At 39.9% G+C, this 23,046-nt stretch overlaps 1 protein-coding gene across 8 annotated transcripts in view; it reads right to left on the minus strand.

The window, feature by feature from the left end:
- LOC140476347 (uncharacterized) overlaps positions 1-23,046 on the minus strand; it is a 110,620-nt gene that overhangs the window by 85,020 nt on the left and 2,554 nt on the right. For 7 of the 8 annotated variants that reach the window (XM_072568809.1, XM_072568806.1, XM_072568807.1 and 4 more), the window contains 3 exons: positions 16,738-18,029; positions 3,516-3,785; positions 2,348-2,620 (listed from right to left, as the gene is read on the minus strand). In XM_072568809.1, the coding sequence (XP_072424910.1) occupies positions 2,348-2,620; positions 3,516-3,785; positions 16,738-17,983 (1,789 nt within the window). In that variant the 5' untranslated portion in view covers positions 17,984-18,029. The remainder of the gene's footprint in view (positions 1-2,347; positions 2,621-3,515; positions 3,786-16,737; positions 18,030-23,046) is intronic. The other variant, XM_072568810.1, reaches the window with a different exon arrangement.

Consider the following 23,046-nt stretch of genomic DNA (forward strand, 5'->3'; position numbering starts at 1 on the left):
ACTAGTCCCACCTGCTTGCTTCTGGCTCACATCCCTCCAAATCCTTCCTATTCATTTACTTATCCAGATGTCTTTTAAATTGTTGACATTATGTGCACATCCACCATTTCCTCAGGAAGTTCATTCCACACATGAACCACACTCTGTAAAAAAAATTAGCCCCTCATGTCTTTTTTAAATCTCCCTCCTCTCACTTTAAATATGTGACCCAGTCTTGAAATCCTTCTACCAATAACCTTATCAGGATTTTATAAACTTCTATAATATCACTTCTCAACCTCTTACGTTCCAGTGAAAAACGTCCTAGCCTATCCAGCCTTTCTTTATAACTCAAACTTTCCATACCTGGCAACATCTTCGTAAATCTCTTCTGAACCTTCTTCAGCTTAATAATATCCTTTCTAAACAGGGCAACCTGTACTGGACACAATACTCCAGAAGAGGCCTCACTACAGTCCTATACAACCTCAACATGACCTCCCAACTCCTATACGTGATGGACTGAGCAATGAAGGCAAGCATGTGAAGTGCCTTTTTAACTACCCTGTCTATATGTGAGGCAAACTTCAATGAATTATGTATCGAACACCTAGGTCACTCTGTTCTAGGTTTGAAGGGATATGGGCCAGGTGCTGGCAGGTGGGACTAGACTGGGTTGGGATATCTGGTCGACGTGGACAGGTTGGAGCAAGGGTCTGTTTCTGTGCTGTACATCTCTATGATTATGACTATGACCTAACCAATAATTGTACAAATCTTAACCCTGTTTGTTGTACCAAAATGCAAGTTGACGAGTTAGAATTCCCACCTACTCGACAAATGAGGTACTTCTAAGAAGTCAGCCTACAAAACGGGCATGTAGTTTCCTATTTTTTCTTTATTTGTTCAGAGTTGAAAATTGAGTGGTGAATTTTGTCTCTATGTTCATTTACTGTCTATAAAAAAAACATCTTATCTAACTCGCATGCTCTTAACTCACCAAATTGTTCAGATTCAAGAAGCATGCATAAGGGCACACGTGGAAGACATGATAATTATTAGAACCAAGGTTTTGCTGCTGTATAATGAAAATAATGGGCTGTGTGGGTACTTAGCTGCGACACTCAGTCCACTACATGGAGACATGCAAATCATCTTTGAAATAAAGTCTAAGCAGACACAATACTTGTGTCAACTGTTTAGTGCTCTGGAGTGATTGGCCGGTCATTTGCTGCCACAAGGAAGGGATATCAAAACACTAGTATGGCAGTACATACAAGGTGAAAAAGTTGTTTAGTTTTCTCAAAATAAGGAGATAATTAACTTATAAAAATTAGAAGATGGCAAACAATTTGAAATATTAAAAGAAAAAGAAAAATTTGCACAAGTGCAAAAGAGGTAAATGGGCATGAAAACATTTGGAAAACACGGAAAAACTATTTGAACAGTTCTTTTTAACAAACAACTGATGAATGAGAATGGATATGAGGATTATAAAATATAACACAAACAGGTCCCTGAACTGGGAATGTTAAAACCATGATTGAAAAGTAAGAAGATGAAGCAGAACTTAGATGGCAAAAAGTGAAAAGTTTATTAAATTCATATTAAAGATAGGACAGACTGAAACAGCAATGTAAAATGGAGCAGGAAGAAAAAGGGGGTCACAATGAAATAATTGATGGTTAGAGGGAAAATTAATTTAAAGATCAGGACAAAAGCAAAATTGAAAAATTCTTCACTTCTCTTCTCCACATTATCTTGCATATTACATTCTACAAAGTTGTCCTGTTCATCTGAATCACATATTACCATTTTCTCAAGGTAATTCAGAACATTGGGTTTTTTGATATTTCTTTGTGCTGCATAAAAAATATTTCCAGGATTTCATGTTTCTTCATAATAACTGAGAAACTGTACCAAAGTGTTCCTATCTCACTCTACTCCATTTTTTGCCAGCTATCCAGCCCTGACCCAACCAGTCCCAAACTACCTTTGCAGGTCCTAAGTAAAAAGGACAGCTCCATGTGGGAACTGGGAAGGCACTAATACACATTCAGTCTTCATGTTTCTGTTACCATAAAGTTCACCTCCTGCAGAATTCTTGTGTCATCTGCTCTGTGAGGCAAGAAAATCAATTGTCAGTGCCTGTACGTGTTTCTCATCATTCAATTAATTATAAAGTAAGATGCACAAGAAAAGAGATGGAGTTTGCAAAGTGGAGAAATGCAGGGAGTTGAAATGGCTTATGGAAAGAATGGAGATAAGAGAATGAATTTCCAAAATGGAGCAGAATGCAGAAGCTTTGGTTAAAGTTTGCATACACACTAAAGTTAAAGCCAACAACTAACAACATTAGCAGCTATACCTTCTGACTCTGTTGTGTCCAATGTATAAATTGGTGGTTCTGTGTCACTCAAAGATGGTGCTAAAGTTGTTGCTAAGGATGACCATGTGTTATCTCTTAACTCAGGTGATGTGATAGAAGGCTTGACCATAGTCATTCCCATTGCGTTTGTGGCAGATGCTTTCAGGATTGTATCATTGGCTTCGGTGCTTAATGCTGCTGTAGTGGCAAATACTTTTTTTCCAATTGGTTCTACTGACTTCTGTTGTGGCAAATCACTAGCACTTGTCAGTACTGCAAATACAAGAAATATTGTTTGAAAATCACAATACAAATGATTATGAAGTTAATATAACTATTAAGTAGCAATAAATTACATGGATTGCATTCATATGATCAACATATTAACCATAATGGAATTTCAACCAGGTTTTTTATAGCTAGAGATCAAGTAGTAAGAAAATAATTTAGTGTAATCTAGTTTGCGTTTGTATTACATCCAACTACTAGACACAAATGCAGCAGTTTGGAGCATACTAATGAATCTGAAATGCACTACCATGAATGTTGTTTGACTGAGGAACCAATGAACAAATTGCAATACCCAATTTATTTTTTATATGGTCATAAGTATTACACCAAAGACTTACACATCAACATTAACAAAAGAATAACTTTGTTTCAATTGTTATTAAAGTACATACTTTTATGTTTTATTAAAGGTGGCATGGTGGCTCAGTGGTTAGCACTGCTACCTCACAGCGCCAAGGACCTGAGTTTGATTCCAGCCTTGGGTATCTGTCTGTGTGGAGTTTGCACATTCTCCCAATGTCTACATGGGTTTCCTCCTGGTGCTCCGGTTTCCTCCCACAGTCCAAAGATGTGCAGGCTAGATGAACTGGCCAAGCTAAATTGCCCAGTGTTCAGGGATGTGTAGGTTAGGAGCATTAGTTAGGGGTAAATGTAGAGTGATAGATTTGGGGAACGGGTCTGGGTGGGTTACTCTTTGGAGGGTCAGTGTCGACTTGTTGAGCCCAAAGGACCTGTTTCCACACTGTAGGGATTCTATAATTAGAGCAAACGCTGCACTGTTTACCAGGTTGAATACCACCTAATTCAATTTTTCAGTATCTTGTTCTACCTTTCTCATGTTCGTGTTACACATGCTGTACCAAAGATATATGTATACCTTCTGATTCGAGTTCCTCAGCTGTGTTTGTTGGTGGTGCTGTGGGCTCTACAGATGGCACAATGGTTGTCAGTAACAGAAGCAGTGTTCTTTCTGAAACTTCAGATGCCGTTGTAGAGATTTTCTTATCTTTCCTTGGTGTGGTTTGTTTTGCACCGATGTCTCCTGTAACTGCCTGGTTTATGTTTGTACTCACTGCTTCAGCACTCAGCAGCATTGTTTCTGTAGGAGTTACAGATGAAATTTCTTTTGTGGGAATTGTATTCACTGCTGTAATGAAAATACTTGAAAGTTTAACACAAACAGCTCAACATAAAAATTTTAAGAGCTATAAATAAATAGGAACAGGAATAGGCCATTCGGCCCCTTGAGCCTGCTCTGCCTTTCAGTCAGATCATGGCTAAACTGATATTCCTCATGTCCATTTTTCTGCCCTTTCTCTATAATTGCTGAATCTTCTACTGATCAAGAATCTATCTAGCTCAGCCTTAAATATACAGAAGGAGTCTGCTTCCAAAGCTCTCAGTTGCAAAGAGTTCCAAAGACTGACAACTACCTGACAGAAGAAATTCCACATCATCGCAGCCTTAAATTGCAGCCCCTTTATTCTGAGACTATTCCTCTGGTCCTAAATTCTCCCATGAAAGGGAAAACATCCTCTCAGCATTTATCCTGTTAAGACCCTTAAGTATCCTATATGTTTCAATGAGGTCACTTTTCATCCTTCCAAATTCCACTGAGTGGAATCCAAGCCTTTGCTCCTAAGGCAATCTCTCCATATTGGGGATCATCCCTGTGAACTTTCTCCAAACTTCCTCCAATGAAATGTTATCTTTCATGAAATAAGGGGATCAACACTGCTCACAGTACTCCAGATGTGATATCACCAACATCTTGCACAGTTGCAGTAAGACTTCCATACTCTTATACTCCAACCCTCTTAAAATAAGGGCCAACATTTTGATTATCCTTCCTGATTACCTGCTGCACCCTGGGCACTAGTTTTATGTGTTTTGTCCACAAGTACCCCCAAATTCCTTTGTGTTGCAGCTTTCTGTAGTTTTTCTCCATTTAAATAATATTAAGTTCTTTAGTTCTCCCTTCTAAAATGAACAACTTCACATTTTCCTACATTATACTCCATATATCAACTTTCTGCACACTTTAACATTCCAATAATTCCTTATAAACTGTTTTATCACTCACGAGCTGCCTTTCCACCTAATTTTGTGTCATCTACAAATTACCAAGGTAATTTCAAGCAACATGCCTCACACTCAGCAGTGCACCGCTACCTCAGCTGTGGATATTGTCATCATACCATATCAAAATAACCAAAAGCAAAAGCAAAAGTATAAACAAAAGTGCACAAAGGCACACATTGGCAGCATGGATGTTCAGGAAGGCAAAGAGGAGATATGAGTTAGCCTTGGCAGATAAGGTTAAAGATAATCCAAGAAGACTCTACAAATAGATTAAGTGCATGACAGCAACTTGATAGAGTTGGGGTCTTAAAGATCAACGAGGTTGACTTTGCATTGAACCTCGGGAAATGAGAGAGTTATTAAATGAATATTTTGCATTAGTTTTTACTGTTCAGAAAGAAATGGAGGCTAGAGAACTCAGGGAAATAAATACTGCTGTTTTGAAAACAGTTCGCACTACAGAAGATGAAGTGCTGGAGGTCTTAGAAAATATAACGGTGGATAAATCTCCAGGACCTGATCAAGTGTATCCCAGGACGTAATGAGAAGTTAGGGAGGAAATTGGAGGATCCCTAGCAGAAATATTTATATAATCTATAAATACAGTACCGGAGAGGTGGAGGGCAGCTAATGTTGTGCCATTGTTTAAGAAAGTTTGTAAGCAGCAGCCTGGAAACTACAGACCTGTGAGTTTGACATCAGTGGTGGGTAAGTTGCTATAGCTGATTCTGAATGCTAGGATATACATGCATTTGGAGAGGCAAGTATTGTTTAGAGACAGTCAGTATGGTTTTGTGTGGGAAAATTGATTGAGGTTTTTAATGAAATAACCAAAATGATTCATGAGGGCAAAGCGGTAAACATTGTGTACTTGGACTTCAGCAAAGCCTTTAATAAGGTTCCGCATAATATACTAATTAGTAACGTTAGATCACATGGGGTTCAGGGTGAGCTTGCCAATTGGATACAAAATTGGCTTTACAGTAGGAGACAGAGGGTGGTGGTAGAGGGTGGTTTCTCTGACTGGAGGCCTGTGACCAGAGGTATTCCAGGGGGTTTGGTACTGGTTCATTTTTGTTTGTCATTTATATAAATGATTTGGATGAGAATACAGAAGATATGATTAGAAGGTTTGCAGATGACACCAAAATTGGTAGAGTGGTGGTAGAGTGTACAGTGAGGAAGGTTATCTAAGATTACAAAGAGATCTTGATCAACTGGGTCAATAGGCTGTGGAGTGGCAGATGGACTTTAATTTGGATAACTGTGGGGTACTGCATTTTGGTAATACAAACAAGAGCAGGACTTATAGACATTTAATGATAGGCCCTAGGTAGTGTTGTAGAACAGAGAGATCTACGAGTTCAGGTAGATAATTCTTTGAAATTTGTGCCACAGGTAGGCAGGGTGGTTAGGAAGGCATTTACCATGCTTGCCTTCATTGCTCAGACCTTTGAGTATAAGCATTGGGATGTCATGTTGAGATTGTATGGGACATTTGTGAGGCCTCTTCTGGAGTACTTTGTGCAGTTCTGGTCACCCTGTTATAGGAAGTATATTATTAAACTGGAGAGGGTTCAGAAAAGATTTACCTGGATGTTATCAGGAATGAAGGTTTGAGATAAAAAAAAGACTAGAAAGCCTGAGACATTTTTCATGGGAGCGTAGGAGGTTGAGGGCTAACCTTAATAAGGTTTTTAAAATCATGAGGGGTATAGATAAGGTGAATGTCAAGGGTCTTTTCCTGAGGATGGGGGGAGTGGTTCGTGTGTGGAATGAACTGCCAGAGAAAGTGGTGGATGCAGGTACAGTTACAGCGTTTAAAAAACATTTGGATGATTTCATGAATAGGAAAGGTTGGGAGAGATATGGGCTAAGTACAGGCAGGTGGGAATAGTTTAGTTTGGGAACATGGGGTCAGCATGAGCTGGTTGGGCTGATGGGTCTGTTTCCAGGCTGCATGACTATGTGACTCTGAACATTACTTTGGTCCACACTTCTGCACTATTAAATGGTTTTCATTTTATTAATTTATAGTGGCTGGTATTGTTGTCAGCATTTCTTTAACAGAATGATAATCACTTGCATAGTACGTTGGAAGTTTTTATGGCTGAACACAGAATATTCATAGCACCATGATTTGTCTGCCAAGGATGGAGTACCTGGCTGGAGGACATTGGTGAAGTGCTGTCAGGTGGAGTTGCTGAGGTTCTGTGAGTGTAAGGCCAAGACTTTTTTTGCCTTCTGAAATGCATCATACCTGCTAGAATCTATCTGAAATGACAGAATCACATTTCTCCATTCCACTGGCATCTGGTGCTGGAAGCCCAATACGCAAGTCTGTCTGCTGTATGCCACTATCACCTCAATCTTTCTTATCAGATAAGGAGTCTACTCCTCTATGTCCATCAAGTCCTCTGCTGTGAGAGATGTGCAGGGCAAAACAAAATACTATATTTCTCAAGACACTCTGTAGGACATTTGGAGGGGTGCAGTGGAACCTTATTTTCAACATTATAACCATGTACTCTATTGTGGTCCTTGCACTGCCATTGGATGCATTGTCATGCATCTCAGGTGGAAGCCAAGAATTTCTTAATGGTGTCATCAGTCAAGTTTTGAAATTATAGCCCCTTTCACCCAGAATCCACTTTTGCAGGCATGCAGGTGATTTAAATGAACTTCAACACCTAGAGTTGTAAAGAAAGTATGAATCATGACAGCTATCTGACAATTGAGCATATACATGGAGGGTTCATCTTCTGCAGTCATAGACAAATGCCACATCGATGTCAGAAATGGTGATAAATATTGGTGTTGACAAATGCTAGAGGTTAGTCTCAAGAAGCTCTGATTGTCAAATGCTTGTAGTTGATTATTCCCTGCACATGTAGGGAATGACACTGAAGCCCACAGATCTTTTAGTTTGGCTCTCTGGATCTGTTCTGAAGTGCACAAACTCTCTAGTTTTTTTGAGGAGATTTGTCATTTGTCCAGCTGCCAGACATGAGCCTCTATACATCTGAAAGGAGCTGCTGGTTGAGGGTGACTGCTGCAGTGACTTTTAAAGCCCCTGGCATTGGGTTCCCTCCCAGTCCAGGGACTGAAGCACATCCTGAAGATCACACATATCTGTAACCTCATCTCTGGATATCCTCAGCCAGAGTTGGCATTGTCACCTGAGATGGTTGAGGTGGGAATGCTAAACCTTGAGATATAGCATTGTTCCAAATGGGACTGGACCATAATTGTAGCTCAGCTGACTGCCTTCAGCAAAAGACCCGACCACAGGTGACAACCCTTTTGTAGTACTCCCAGTTCTACCCTCCTCTTCTACTCAAGGTTCCTTTTGTATAATACCCATTTAGCCGTAGAAGTCCAGCTCTGGAAGAGGTGTGTCCTGCAAAGGGGACTTCGCCTTCATCAAAGACCTTGGCACTGTAGCTCAATGGCTGTCCAGTTTTCACCTTGGTCTTGGCAGAGCTCACCTTGATGTTGCTCTCAGAGTTGCATTGGATTTCCTTGATATGACACTTGACCTTTCTTTATTTGCAATTAACCTTCCCTCAGTGACTCTCAGTCTTCTCTTCAACACACTTAACTTCCCTCCGATGACCAACTTCTCTTCATTTTTTGACTTTCCCTCAGTGCATCTCCACCCTCCTGCAATGTTCTTCAGCTTCCTCTCCCCTATACCAAAAGAATCCAAGTGGTGACGGACAGCTCCAACTCAGTCTCCTATAGCCTTGACGTCAGCCTCGTCTGCTCATTGGCAGCTTTAAGCAGTTGTAAGAGCGAAAGCCTGCAATTTCCATGCACCATCAACTTAATGACCAAGGTAGCATTTAATGGCTCCCAGTTCAATTCATTTTATGTAAAACCATTAAAATTCCCTACCCACATGTGCTGTCAGCTTTGCTGTCCTGTTTCTATCCCAATATCAGGAACCTGGCACCACATTCCCCATGTTGTATAAAATCCTGCCTATACCTTTCTTCGCGCTCTCAGCCAGTGATAAATTCTGCTTGTAGTTTAATTCCCAGGCTCACAATGAATAAAATCAAGGAACAGTGTGAGCAGAGAAGTTACACTACACCGCACCCTCCTGCAAACATAAAATAACTGAGTGCAATGCAACAATCAATGGGAGCGTAAGAAACATAATTAATAAATGATTCTGCAGTATTCTAAGAACAAAGGTGAAGCTCTGTAGTGAAAATTGAAACTACAGTACTGGCTTCCTTGTTCATCTCAATGGAAGCAAGGAACCAGGAGATACATCATTAGCAAATTCAAAACCAACTTCCTTTAATAAAACAAACTAACAACAATGTTTATGCATATCCACATGCAGATCGCACTGAAGAACAGAAATATAAAAATAGGAAAATATTTTTTCCTTCACCTGCACTACCAGAAGGAGGTTCATTATTTCATCATCAGCTAGACCTTTTGTCACTACTAGTTTGCTATTGTCTTCCACTCTCAGAGGCAGAATAGAAAAGGCATTTTTTAACTCTATCCCATCTAGTATAGGAAGCAAATGCTTCTTGTTGTTATTTATCTGAATGACATGAGCCATTTTACCAACTGAAATAAACAGTTCCTATGTAAAACTTATCGTATATAAAGAACAATTCTTATAACATGACAGGGAGTGCAATTTGCCAACACACCAAAACATGAACTAAAATTAACATCAATACAGTTTGAGATTGTACAGTATCACACTGTCTGTATATATAACAAACAGAGCAATTCCAGGAAAATAAATCTACAACTGCCTCAAAAGGATCCTGAGTGAACAATACACTCACCAGTAGAGACCTACATTAACAGATGACTGTATATCAACAGTACATTGTTGTTATTATCTTATGCGGTGTTTGAGGTAATGTGAGTGAACATGCCAATTTCTTCCCCCTTCATTCATTGTATTTGTTTCTTCTGCTCTGAAACTTCTTTGGTGATAAAAATGTTCAACAACAATATTTGACATTTTAAAATTGACAGGCAGTCCTTCTGTTAAGCAGTAATGATATATTATGCATTGTGGAAGGTGAGATGACTCAATAGAATAGATGTTCCAAGAAACATTAAAGATGTGCAAAACGTATCTAGTGCAAAGGGAATGAAGGGAAGTGAAATAGGCAGAAGTAAGCAATTTCCCCACCTCAAAGCTTGCTACAACAGTCAAAAGATCATGGCTGATCTGTTTGTGTTTTGAATTCCAGACTCACATCTCAACCTGCCCAACAAGAATCTATTCACTTCTGTCTTAAAAATATTCAATGACATCTCCTCCACTGCCTTCAGAGGCACATAGTTCCAAAATCACGCAATACTGGGCAAAATAAAACCTCATCTCTGCCTAAAAGGGCAACACCTAATTTAAAAACATTGCCCCTACTCTTGGACTGAACCACAACAGAAAACATCATTTTCACATTCACCTTGTCAAATCCATTCAGGATCTCATACCCCTTAATCAAGTCATTCCCCACTCTTCTAAACTCCAGTGCAAACAAGCCAAACTTGTCCATCCTATCCTCATACAACAACCCACTCATTCCAGCTGTCAATGTGGTAAAACTCCTCTGAATCACTTTCAATGCATTTGCATCCTTCCGTAAATAAGAAAACAATATTAATACACACATTATTGAAGATGCAGTCTCACCAATTCCCATAACACACTTACTTTTATGGTCAATACTTCTTATAACAAAGCATAGGAAACCATTAGTCTGTTTGCTTAGTTGTTGTTCCTACATATTAGCTTTTTGTGACTTATTCACTAAAAGACCTAAATCTCTCTACACCTCTGAACTCTACAGTCCTTCTCCATTTAAACAACACCTTGCTTTCTTACTCTTCCTTCCAAAGTAACAAATTTCTATTTGCCCATAATATACTCTAACTGCCATATTTTTGCCCATTCACTCACTCAACCTATTATTATCAGCCACCTCCGTGTGTCTTCTTCACAACAAACTTTCCTACTTTGCTTGTTGTCATATGGAAATTTAGCTACAACACCTTTGCCACCCTCAGTTAAGATACTGAAGTAAATAATAAAGCATTGAAATTTCAACACAGAATCCCATGGGACTCCATACGTCACATCCTTCTAATTTGACAAAGATTCTTTTCTGTCTGCTCTCTGTTTTCTCCTAGCCAGCCAATCTTCTACCCAAGCTAATATACTATCCCCTACACCATGAGCTTTTATTTTCTACAATAACCTTGGCCGATCAAATGCCTTGTGGAAATCCAATTATAGTGTGTCTACCAGCTCCCCTTTTTCCACAGTACATTAATCCTTCAAGCGACTCCAATAAATTGGTTATCTGAGACTGTCCTCTGATGAAACCATTCTGACCCTTCCCAATTACATTGAGTTTTTTTTTAAACTGCACAGTTACAATCTTGTTAATGATTGATTCTAACACCTACCCCGGGATGCAAGTCAAGCCTATAGTCTCCTGTTTCTATTCCTCACTTTGTGAATAAAGAGGCTATATTTGCTACTTTCCAGTCTAACAGAAACCTTTCTAGATCAAGGGAATTTTGGAAAATTAACACCAATCCATCTACTACCTAATTAGCAAACCTTTAAGACCCTAAGGTGAAATACATCTGAACCTGCAGCTCCATCAATTCGCTTAGTATCATGTCCCCTCTGATTATAATTTCCTTAAAGTTCCTTTTTCCCTTCCATACCTGATTTACAACCATTACTGAACTGTTTTCTTTTAATCTCCAGAGTGAAGACAAAAGCAAAACTAAATTGTTACTTTCATTCAAGATTATCTTATTATCAACTGTTTTCTTTCTCACAGGGCTTTGAGGACACTATATGCTGACCACTTCCTGATGGATCAGTGGTCAAAGGTGTTTTCCTTTATAAAAGTTACCATCACTGATGGGTGATATGAAATGGTCTAACTACATGGCGCATCCACAGCACAAAGGTCAGATTCATTCCTTGCAACAGTAGGGATAGGTAGAACCCAGTATATAGTGAGGCCGGCAGAAAACAGGAAACTCTAGGGATATCACAGGATACCACACACTTTGGAAAACCTCAATGTAATTGGGAAGTGTCAGCACGGTTTCATCAAAGGGTATATCAAGGAATGCAAATCAAGAGCATACCATTTTGCACATTAAGGGTTTATGCACAGCTTGATTTGGCACACAAAGACGGCCATCACAGAATTGCTACATACTATCCCTACAGTGTGGAAGCAGGCCATTTGGCCCAACAAGTCCACATTGACGCTCTGAAGAGTAACCCACCCAGTCCGATTCCCCCAAATAATGCAACTAACCTACACATCCCTGAACTCTATGGGACAATTTAGCTTGGCCAATAGACAATAGGTGCAGGAGTAGGCCATTCGGCCCTTTGAGCCAGCACCACCATTCATTATGATCATGGCCGATCATCCATAATCAGTATTCTGTTCCTGCCTTATCTCCATAATCCTTGATTCCACTTTCTCTTAGAGATCTATCCACCTCTTCCTTGAATGTATCCAGAGACTTGGCCTCCACTGCCTTCTGGGGCAGAGCATTCCATATATCCACCACTCTCTGGGTGAAGAAGTTTCCCCTCAACTCTGTTCTAAATGGCTTACACCTTATTTTTAAACTGTGTCCTCTGGTTTGGCACTCACCCATCAGCAGAAACATGTTTCCTGCTGCCAGAGTGTCCAATCCTTTAATAATCTTATATGTCTCAATCAGATCCCCTCTCATCCTTCTAAACTCAAGTGTATACAAGCTCAGTCGCTCCAATCTTTCAACATATGATAGTCCCGCCATTCCGGGAATTGACCTCGTGAACCTACGCTGCACTCCCTCAATAGCCAGGAGACCAAAACTGCACACAATACTCCAGATGCAGTCTCACCAGGGTCCTGTACATCTGAAGGACCTCTTTGCTCCTATACACAATTCCTCTTGTTATGAAGGCCAGCAGCATGCCATTAGCTTTCTTCACTGCCTGCTGTATCTGCATGCTTGCTTTCATTGACTGATGTACAAGAACACGTAGATCTCGTTGTACGTCCCCTTTATCTAACTTGACTCCATCTAGATAGAAATCTGCCTTCCTGTTCTTGCCAAAGTGGATAACCACACATTTATCCACATTAAACTGCATCTGCCATGCATCTGTCCACTCACCCAGCCTGTCCAAGTCACCCTGTATTCTCAAAACATCCTCCTCACATTTCACCCTGCCACGCAGCTTTGTGTCATCAGCAAATTTGCTAATATTACTTTTAATGCCTTCATCTATATCATTAATGTAAACAGCTGCGGTCCCAGCACTGAACCTTGTGCTACCCCGATGGTCACCACCTGCCATTCCGAAAGGGACCGTTTATCACTACACTTTGCTTCCTGTCAGTCAGCCAATTTTCAATCCAAGTTAGTATATTGCTCCTAATACCGTGTGCCCTAATTTTGCTCACTAATCTCCTATGTGGGACTTTATCAAAGACTTTCTGAAAGTCCAGGTACACTAAATCCACTGGCTCTCCCTTGTCCATCTTCATAGATACATCCTCAAAAAATTCCAGAAGATTAGTCAAGCACGATTTGCTCTTCATAAATTCATGCTGACTCTGACCTATCCTGTTACTGCTATCCAAATGAATCATAATTTAATGTTTTATAATTGACTCCAGCATCTTTCCCACCACTGACGTCAGGCTAACCAGTCTATAATGCCCTGTTTTCTCTCTCTCTCCCTTCTTGAAAAGTGGGACAACATTAGCCACCCTCCAATCCACAGAAACTGCTCCTGAATTGATACAACATTGGAAAATGATTGCCAATGCTTCTACGATTTCTAGAGCCACCTTCATACACAATTTCTAGAGCCAATTCTTTCAAGTTTTGTGTCTCCTGCACATTAAGATCCATATAATATTTGTATCAGTAAAGGCAAGGATCCAAATACCAACCTCTGGGAAACCCCAATACAAACATTCATCTAGCACAAAAAATATCCAAAAAGCTTTCTCATGCAGCAAGTGGTCCAGGTTGGAATGCATTGCCTGGAGCAATGGTGAAGGCAGATTCAGTTGAAGTATTCAAGAGAGCATTGGATGATCATGTGGATATCCATTGAACACTGTTTCCTATCACACAGCCAATTTTGTATCCATGTTGCTATTGTCCTCTTTACTCATGCCCTATCATTTTCCTCATGGCGCTATGGGATGATATTGTATCGAATACCTTTAGAAGCCCATATTTACACCACACCCCACCTGCCTTGCCCTCATCAATCCTTCTGTTACCTCTTCAAAAGACTCCAGCAAATTAGTTGGATATATTTTTCCTTCACCACATCTATGTTGATCTTTCCAATTTAACCTGTATTTTTCCATGTGACTATTAATTCTATCCCAAGTAATTATTTCTAGAAGTCTCCCTTCTTCAAAGTTAAAGTGATTGATCTGTAATTGCAGGACCGATCTTTTTTGAACAAGGGTGTAATGTTTTGACTTCTCCAGTCCTCCAGCACAACCCCCATAGAAAGTCATACAGTCATAGAGATGTACAGCATGGAAACAGATGCTTCAGGCCAACCTGTCCATGCCGACCAGAATACCCTAACCTAATCTAGTCCCATTTGCCAGCACTTGGCCCATATCCCTCTAAACTCTTCCTATTCATAGACCCATCCAGGTACCTTTTAAATGTTGTAATTTTACCAGCCTCCACCATTTCCTCTGGCAGCTCATTCCATATACGCACCATCCTCTGTATGAAAACGTTGCCCTTAGGTCCCCTTTATATCTTTCCCTTCTCACCTTAAACAAATATCCTCTAGTTTCGGACTCCCCCCGCCCCGGAGAAAAGACCTTGTCTATTTATCCTATCCAATCCCCTCACGATTTTATAAGCTTCCATAAGTTCACCTCTCAGCCTCCGACGCTCCAGGGAAAACTGCCCCAGCCCATTCTGCCTCTCTGTTTAGCTCAAAGCCTCTAGCCCTGGCAACATCCTTGTAAACTAAAACAGAAGTTGCTGGTAAAGTTCAGCAGGTCTGGCAGCATCTCTGAACAGAAATTAAAGTTAACCTTTCAGATTAGGTGACCCTTCCTCAGAAGTGTTTTGAGCAAGGGTTGTCAGACCCAAAACACTAACTTTGATTACTCTTCAAAGACGCTGCCAGACTTGCTATGCTTTCTCAGCAACTTCTGTTTTTGTTTCTGGTTTACAGCATCCTCAGCTGTTTCAGTTTTTATTTAACATCCTTGTAAATCTTTTCTGAACCCTTTCACATTTCGCAACAACTTTCATATTACAGTGAGACCAGAATTGTATGCAGTACTCCAAAGGTGGTCTAACCAATGTCCTGTACATCCGCAACATGACCTCCCAGCTCCTATACTCAATGCACTGACCAATAAAGGAAAGCATACCAAATGCTGCCTTCTTCACTTTCCTATCTACCTGCGACTTCACTTTCAAGGAGCTATGAACCTGCACTCCAAGGTCTCTTTGTTCAGCAACACGGCCTAGGAACTTACAATTAAGTGTAAAAGTCCTTCCTTTCCGAGAAGCGGCCCCTCACATTTATCTAAATTAAACTCCAACTGCCAATCCTCGGCCCACTGGCCCATCTGATCAACATCATGTTGTACTCTGAGGTAACCTTCTTCACTACCACTACATCTCTGATTTTACTGTCATCTGCAAAATTACTAATCATACCTCCTATGTTCACATCTAAATAATTTATATAAATGACAAAAAGCAGTTGACCCAGCACCGATCCTTATGGCACTCCACTGGTCACAAGCCTCTAGCCTGAAAAGCACACCTCCACCACCACCTTCTGTCTTCTACCTTTGAGCCAGTTCTGTGTCCAAAAAGCTAGTTCTCCCAGTGTTCCATGAAATCTAACCTTGATAACTAGTCTCCTATGAGGAACCTTGTCGAACACATTCACTTTGGTTATAATGTTCTATCGTTTCAACACCTACGAATTCCATAATTTATAGCAGTCTTCCTACGTTCCTATGCAAGATCTCTAAATAAGTAATTTACTTCAGAACATTACTGGAGGTAAAATTGTTCTAATTTTGCTAACGCATCATTACTTTCCATAATGCAAATTGAATAAAACTGTCGCATTTTCCAAAGCAGAACTTTTTCTTACTTAGTGCGACATATTTGTAAATATACTTCTGAGAATGAAAACTGTTATTCAGGTTTGCAGTGTTACTCAGTCTGGAATGCTGTAAGGAATTATGTTAAAGTGAGGATGAACAACAAACCAAAAGAAGAAAGGCTCCAAGAAGGAGCATTTGAGATGGAAGATTGGTGAGAAGGTTGGAAAGAAGGAGGGAAACAGAACCAATCAGGTGAGAGAAGGGAAGAGAGATTGATAATCTTGACAAATACACAGTTTTGATAATTAAGATGGGAGTGAAGGTGAAGACATAATGGTTTGTAAACCTACGACCATTTTTTTTCAGTTTTGCCTTTTAATTTTACAATTCAATAAGAGAGCATCATTCCGCAATTTATTTGAATACCACCCTCTGTATTCTGCATTTTGAGTCAAGTGTTCAGTTTGGAGGTATTAGATACCCCATTCGATATTACAGAATGGGACACACAGTGGAGAGTGGGAACACCTGCAAGAATCTGGCTGACACTAAAGAACATTTAGGATATTGAGTGGAGAGGGCAGAGTTGAAGCACTTGCACTGGGTTAGAAGAAAGTGTACTGGAATGAACAGTGAGGGGGCGATGGTGGAAGAATAGCCGAGCAGACGAAAAATTTGGTCTAGAGAATTGACAGAAGAGGTTGAGCAGCAAACAATCATTAAAGCTAAAAAGGTCAAACCAAATTCTAAAGTTTCACTAGTGATGGGTTCACGGATGCCAGGTGACAGTCCAATTAGCCTTTGTCACGTACCACAATAGTACAAACATGTAATAATGCACTTGCTAGATTTTTAATTATTTATTTATACTTGTACCTTCTGAGGCTGGTTTCTGAGGGAGATGTGTTGTTGGCAAGGCAGATATCACAGTGGGAATCCCACTTGTTGTTGGCAATCTTGAACTCAATCTCTTATACGTATTTTTGGTAGTCCCAATTATAGCTTCTGTACTGGATACTTGCACAGTCTGAGTAGTTTTCAACATTGTTTCCTGAGAAGCTGATGAGACTGACTCTGTCATTGCAGGCCCCTGAATTGATGTTGTCGCTCTGGATGTCGTAGTCACCTGAAATGTATTGGGTGCCTTGCTGTCTGTTACTGCACCCACCGTGGTTGCCATGATTTCATTAATTTCCTTTTCAGCATTTGGACTATTTATATTCCAGCTGAAGTAATTACCCTCTGGTTCACTGATTACTGTTGTTGTTACTTCTTCATTTCTGAAACTTCCAACATTTGCATTTGTGAATTCTGAGAAATTTAACATTTCTGAAGTCAATACTGTGGCATCCTTGTGTGTTGTATTTACAGTAAGAATTGTTTTACTTGTAAGAGGCAAAGCTGTAGTGTCGTGACTATTTAGCGTAAAGACCTCATTGCCTGAATCAGTGGTCCTGGTTGTCTCAACACCACTTTCATTTTTGGTGACGTCATTAAAAACAGTTGAAATTGTAACCTGCTCTGGCACTTGTTTCTTATTCTCCATTGTTCCTTCAGCTTTCTGATTATGTTGTGTTGCTGTTGTTGTCGTGTAAACAGTATTGTTAACTTTGCTGACATCAACGTCTTGACCAGAAGAGGATTTTGTAGCTAAGACTGTTACAAAGTCTTTCTGCTGAGACTGTACTGTTTTATTCCAATCATCATCTTTAGTACTTGTATTAAATTGTTTCTGAAATGGCACCATTGTTCTATCTGTAGATAATATATCAAGGCTGGTCATCGTGATTACATTTTCATTTTCTGACTTATTGATTTGTTTTGTTTCTTTTATATTGGCAATGCTAGGAGTTATTGCTGCAGTTAATGTTTCTAATGAAGGCCTTAACATATTACTAAAAGCAGTAGAACTTGCTGTTTCTCCATTGATCTCTGTGGCACGTTTCACCTCATTACTGTTCTCATTATAGCTTGTGGTGCTTTCTGGCTTTTCAGTAGAAACCTCAAATATTTGCATGTTTCTTCTTTGCCACTTGTGAATGTTGGAAGATCTCAACCCCGGTAAGCAGATGACAGTGGCTAAGACAGCCACACAAGCACAAAATTCTGCTGGTCTCATCATTACCAAAAAAGTAAGGAATCCCCCGAAGATAACTGCACAAGTAAATCTGAAACAAAAGAACCTCAGTATTGTTTGTGAAACATTTCGAGTGACAGCACAGTATTAGTATCATTCCAAATAAATATAACACAAATATATCTCAACTGTCACACTGATGTGACAGTGATTGGAAATACAAGAAAATAGTTTACACAAAAATATATTTACCTGGTGGACAAAAATTCAAAATGTCCACATAAGATCTAATGTAAAAACCATTTTAAGAAAGTAAAATCAGACAATTTTTACCAAGTGAAAATATACAGTACATCCTCTGAAAGAAGTAGAGACCTCATCCAATGGAACATGTACGTTTTCATAAACAAATTTAGCTTCTATTTTATGAATGTTGCTAATGGAAAACCTTAAATTAATTGAGCACAGAGGGCAGGGGAATGAAATAAAGGCCGGTTGCATCAGGAATCACCCTCTTTCTTTAACAGCCTGGGGTTTTGGAGGCTCCTAATAGGGGACAGTATACTGCAGGCCTGATGTAACAATGTAAATGAAGTGGAAGGTAAGCAATCTTTGCTCCTTCTTCATTTTTCTGGGGATCACACAATGGGCTGCCACACATTAGCAGCCAAGGAGACCTATAGCCTATTCCATTTTGGGAATTTTCAGAGAAGGCCAAAGAGAGAAAAGTTAATTAATTTCTACATTTTAAGCTCCTTCTTCAAGAGCTTGTTAGAAAGGTACTTCTTTTGATTTCTGATCTCTAATTGGAGGCCAAATGCATGACATTTTATACAGAAAGGTAGTGTTTAAATTTTCTGTCTTTCTGCTGGTGTTCAGCCCTATAGAGTCATACAGCATGGAAACAGACCCTTTGGTCCAACTAAATCATGCCTACCAAATTTCCCAAACTAAATTTGTCCCACTTGCCTGCATTTGGCCCATATCCCTCTAAAGTTGTCCTATTCATGTACTGTCCAACTGCCCTTTAAATGTTATAACTGTATCTGCATCTACTACTTCCTCTGGCAGTTTATTCCACATACAAACCACCCTCTGTCTGAAAATGTTGTCCTGAGGTCCTTTTTAAATCCTTCTTCTCTCTCCTTAAAAATATGCTTCCTAGTTTTGAACTGCCCTACTGTGAGGAAGATACCTTCACTATTCACCTTGTCTAGTTAAAAATCACACAACACCAGGTTATAGTCAAACAGGTTTAATTGGAAGCACAAGCTTCAGGTAGTTGATGAAGGAGCAGCGCTTCAAAAGCCAGTGCTTCCGATTAAACCTGTTGAACTATAACCTGCTATTGTGTGATTTTTAACTTTGTACACCCCAGTCCAAGATCGGCATCTCCAAATCACCTTATCTACACCTTTCATGATTTTATAAATCCCTATAAGGTTACCCCTCCACCTCCTGTGCTCCGGCAAAAAAAGTCCCAGCCTCTATAGCCTCTCCTCAGAGCTCAAACCCTCTAGTCCCAGCAGCATCGTGGTAAATCTTTTCTGAATCTTTTCCTTCCCACAGCACGGCGACCAGAACTGTACACAGTACTCCAAAGTGGTCTGACCAGCATCCTCAACGTGACATCCCAACTCCTGTACTCAATGGTCTGAGCAATGAAGGCAAGCCTGCTAAGTGCCACCTAACCACCCTGTCTACCTGTGATTAAACTTTCAAAGAAGTATTTTAGGTCCCTAGGTCTCTCTGTTTGACAACATGCCAGTTCCATTTCTCTACAGCAATGATAGTTCAAGTGAACAAGTTCTATCCAATTTTAGTGATGTGTGCTAACTTTTTGAAAAGCATCTGAAACACTATAATGATAAAGTGTATTTGTTCCAAAGACTTGATTCTAATTTATTCAAAGTGTAACTCTTCAAAAGAAGAAGTATCTCAGATGTTCATTCTATTTCAGTCATACAGATAGAAATGTTTGTCTACTGGAAATAATATTTTTGATCTTCAACTCACAAAGCTTTAAACCTCCAGTTACAATAGGAGGAACAATCCTACCTATTTTATCTTCCAAAACTGGAGCAATGTGGGAATAGAACAGAGTGGGGAGAATGCAGAGAGTACAGTAAAAATTATTGGATATCTCTTTCAATGAACTGGCACAGCCAAGATGAGGTGAAAGATATTGTTTTATGATTCTATAATCTGATGATGAAATAACTCCACAGAGGCCAGTCACCCTTTATTTTTACATGGAGTCCTTGTCTAATAAAACCTATCAATTAACTTAGCCTCAACAATCTTTTAATATGGTGGTTGTGATGGCAATGTGACTGGATGAGTGCCAGGTTTCTATTACTAAGGAATGCTTTCTGGCACCATACCTGAGTAGCAAGTTTAAAAAGGTTATGCCCACTTGTTTTCTGAACTCTCCCTCCAAAGATGACAGTTTGTCTATTTGTCTAACAGCTTTTCTGCTCTGACAAATTAATTATCTTAAACACTATCCTCACAACTTAACAATTTTGGCTTAGATGTCATTCTGGTGAATCTGCCCTGCCCCTTGTTCACAGCCAATATATTTTTCCTGAGATGAGGTGCAGACTGAATGCAATACTTCAAATGGTGTTTGACCAAAACTCTGTACAGCTGGAACATAATTTTTACTAACTGCACTATCCAGACCTCTTGTGGCAAAGACAAACATTGACATTTTCAAGTTTTTTTTATGTCTGCCCACTACCTGTTATTAATTTTTGTACTTGGACTCCTCAATTTCTATGAACAGTTTCAGTCCCTAACATCTTCTTACTTAGATTACTAGAAAACATTAGATTCCAGATCTAAAGTGGATGGCCTTATACTTTCCCATATTAAACTGTCAGGGTTGCCCTCTTGAACTACCAATTTCCCTTTGCAATTTTCAACTACCAAGCATACAATTTGCCGTAGCACATAACTTAGGGGAAAATCATCTGGCGAATTTGGAGGTGGGTAGGACATTTAATTAAGTGCTATGGTGGTATCCATATTTTCTAAATCAACCTGTTATTACAAACCTTCTGAGCTGGTGGGACTTGAATATGAACCTCCTGATTCAGGGAAGGAACATTACCACTGCCCCAGAAAAGCTCATACCTAAACATGGCCATCTTCCCATCCCTGCCAAATTAAGTTCTGGGAGGGAAGGCCAATAGTCAACCTTCCCATCTTTCACTAATTGAGTCCTTTAAAAGGTAATAGGTAATGTCACCATAGTCCCAGGGGACCTGTCTCATCAGAGGGAGGACTAGTGATGGTTTAACCTAAGGGCTAAAATGCTTCAGGTGAGGGGAGAGAGTAAGAAGAATAGTCCTTTGTGGGCAACCTCAGCCAGTGCAAGAATTGAACCCATGCTGTTAGCATCACTTTGCATCACAAACCAGCAGCTGCTGTCGATCAGTCCCTTAATGACCAATGAATGAACGCATAGCTGTCTCAGTCCACTGCTGCTGGTATTCACCCAGCTTCAGGCATGCTCAGCAAATAAGAATAGTTCCCTTCTTCCTGGTGGTGGAATACGAGTAAAGTCTTTCTGCACTTATATTTTCCACTGTGTCCTATACCTACACACACATGACATGGGTGCTGGGGAATAATTTTTTTAAAATAACAGGGGATTCAGAATCTCCTCACAACAGGGACTGACTCCAAGCTGACTGGTCACAGCTGCTGTATGGTGTACATGTAAATAAAGGGTTACTTGATAATGCGATACCAGCTTCTGAAAAACAAGGAACAAATAGTAAGACTATGTTCCCAGCTTTTCAGCTCCTGGGAGCTTTCTGTGTCTGATCAAGCAACTGGACATTGGGATGGACTGGGGCTGCTGTGAGCAGTGCTTTTGCCCTTGATCATAACTTTTCTGCACCCCTGTTGACTCCCTTGCCATTAAACCACAATCCCTCCTCCCCAAACATGATTTACCTGTGGCCTAAAACTGCCACAGCCTCCTCTGTAGAAATGCTGACCGCAAAATCTGCCAGTCCTTGCCAGCCCTGCAGCTCTGAGTATACAGGACTTGCTTCACAGGAGGGCCCAGTGATGACCTTCCCACTGCCTGATTGGCTTGTGGTTCAGCAAACACAAAGCTCTATTCTCTCATCCAAGTCATTTACAGGAAGGGTGGCAACTTCAATAAGAATATGGCCAGATGGGGCCAGCAAGGATGAGTTAAAGACAGTTTTGCACTGTCACTGGAAGTGGATAGTTTCGCCCATGGAGGTCTGTCTTATGACTGCATCAACACATCAATGAATTAGATACACAGCTGAAGGAAATCCAGGGTTGCAGATTTACTAAAATAGGAGCCATAATAAATATGAGGCACAAAACGAAGCTATAAAGGATAGTAATAAGATGGTGAAATCAGTAAAATAAATAGCAGATGGATTTCACTGTCCTTAAGTTGATGTAGGACATGCTGGTTAAAGAAAGTAATAATTCTACTTTGAATCAAGAAAACTTTATAAATTGGATGAACAAAGCAAGCTGGCTTGTTCAGAATACAATAAAAACAGCACTTCGAATCAATAAAGCCATAAAAATTTAATAGAATTCTGCAGCTTATGATGAGTTATAGATTTAAAAAGCTGAGATGTGATAGTGAACCGATAACAAACCATCATAAATCCACTTATGGAGCAATGCATTTTTTTTTAGGATGTTCAGTTGACAGTGCAGATTTACTAAGATGCTGCCTGGTAAGGACATTCTAATCTGAATACAGACTACAAAAATTAGAGCTCTCTTCATGAGAACAAAGGATTGAGACCTCTGAAAGGGTCTCTTAGAAAAGAGTTTATAAAAGGATAGGGTAAAGCTGTTGAAACAGTCTTCTCCAGTCACTGAGGGTTTTAAATGAAGAGACAGAGTTAAATTCAAATTGGAGATACATAGATCGGAGAGCAAGAGAAATTTCATTTTTACATGGGGGGTTGTGGGCTGTGAAATGCACTTACAGTTAGTAACTAATGCAGAAAGCATATTCAGCAATTTATTTGGAGCTGCTCCATTCCACCACTACAGCTTCATCAGAAAGTACAGCCGAGATTAAGTGAGGAAAATAA

This window comes from Chiloscyllium punctatum, chromosome 4, assembly GCF_047496795.1.
Source record: "Chiloscyllium punctatum isolate Juve2018m chromosome 4, sChiPun1.3, whole genome shotgun sequence".
Lineage (NCBI taxonomy): Eukaryota > Metazoa > Chordata > Chondrichthyes > Orectolobiformes > Hemiscylliidae > Chiloscyllium > Chiloscyllium punctatum.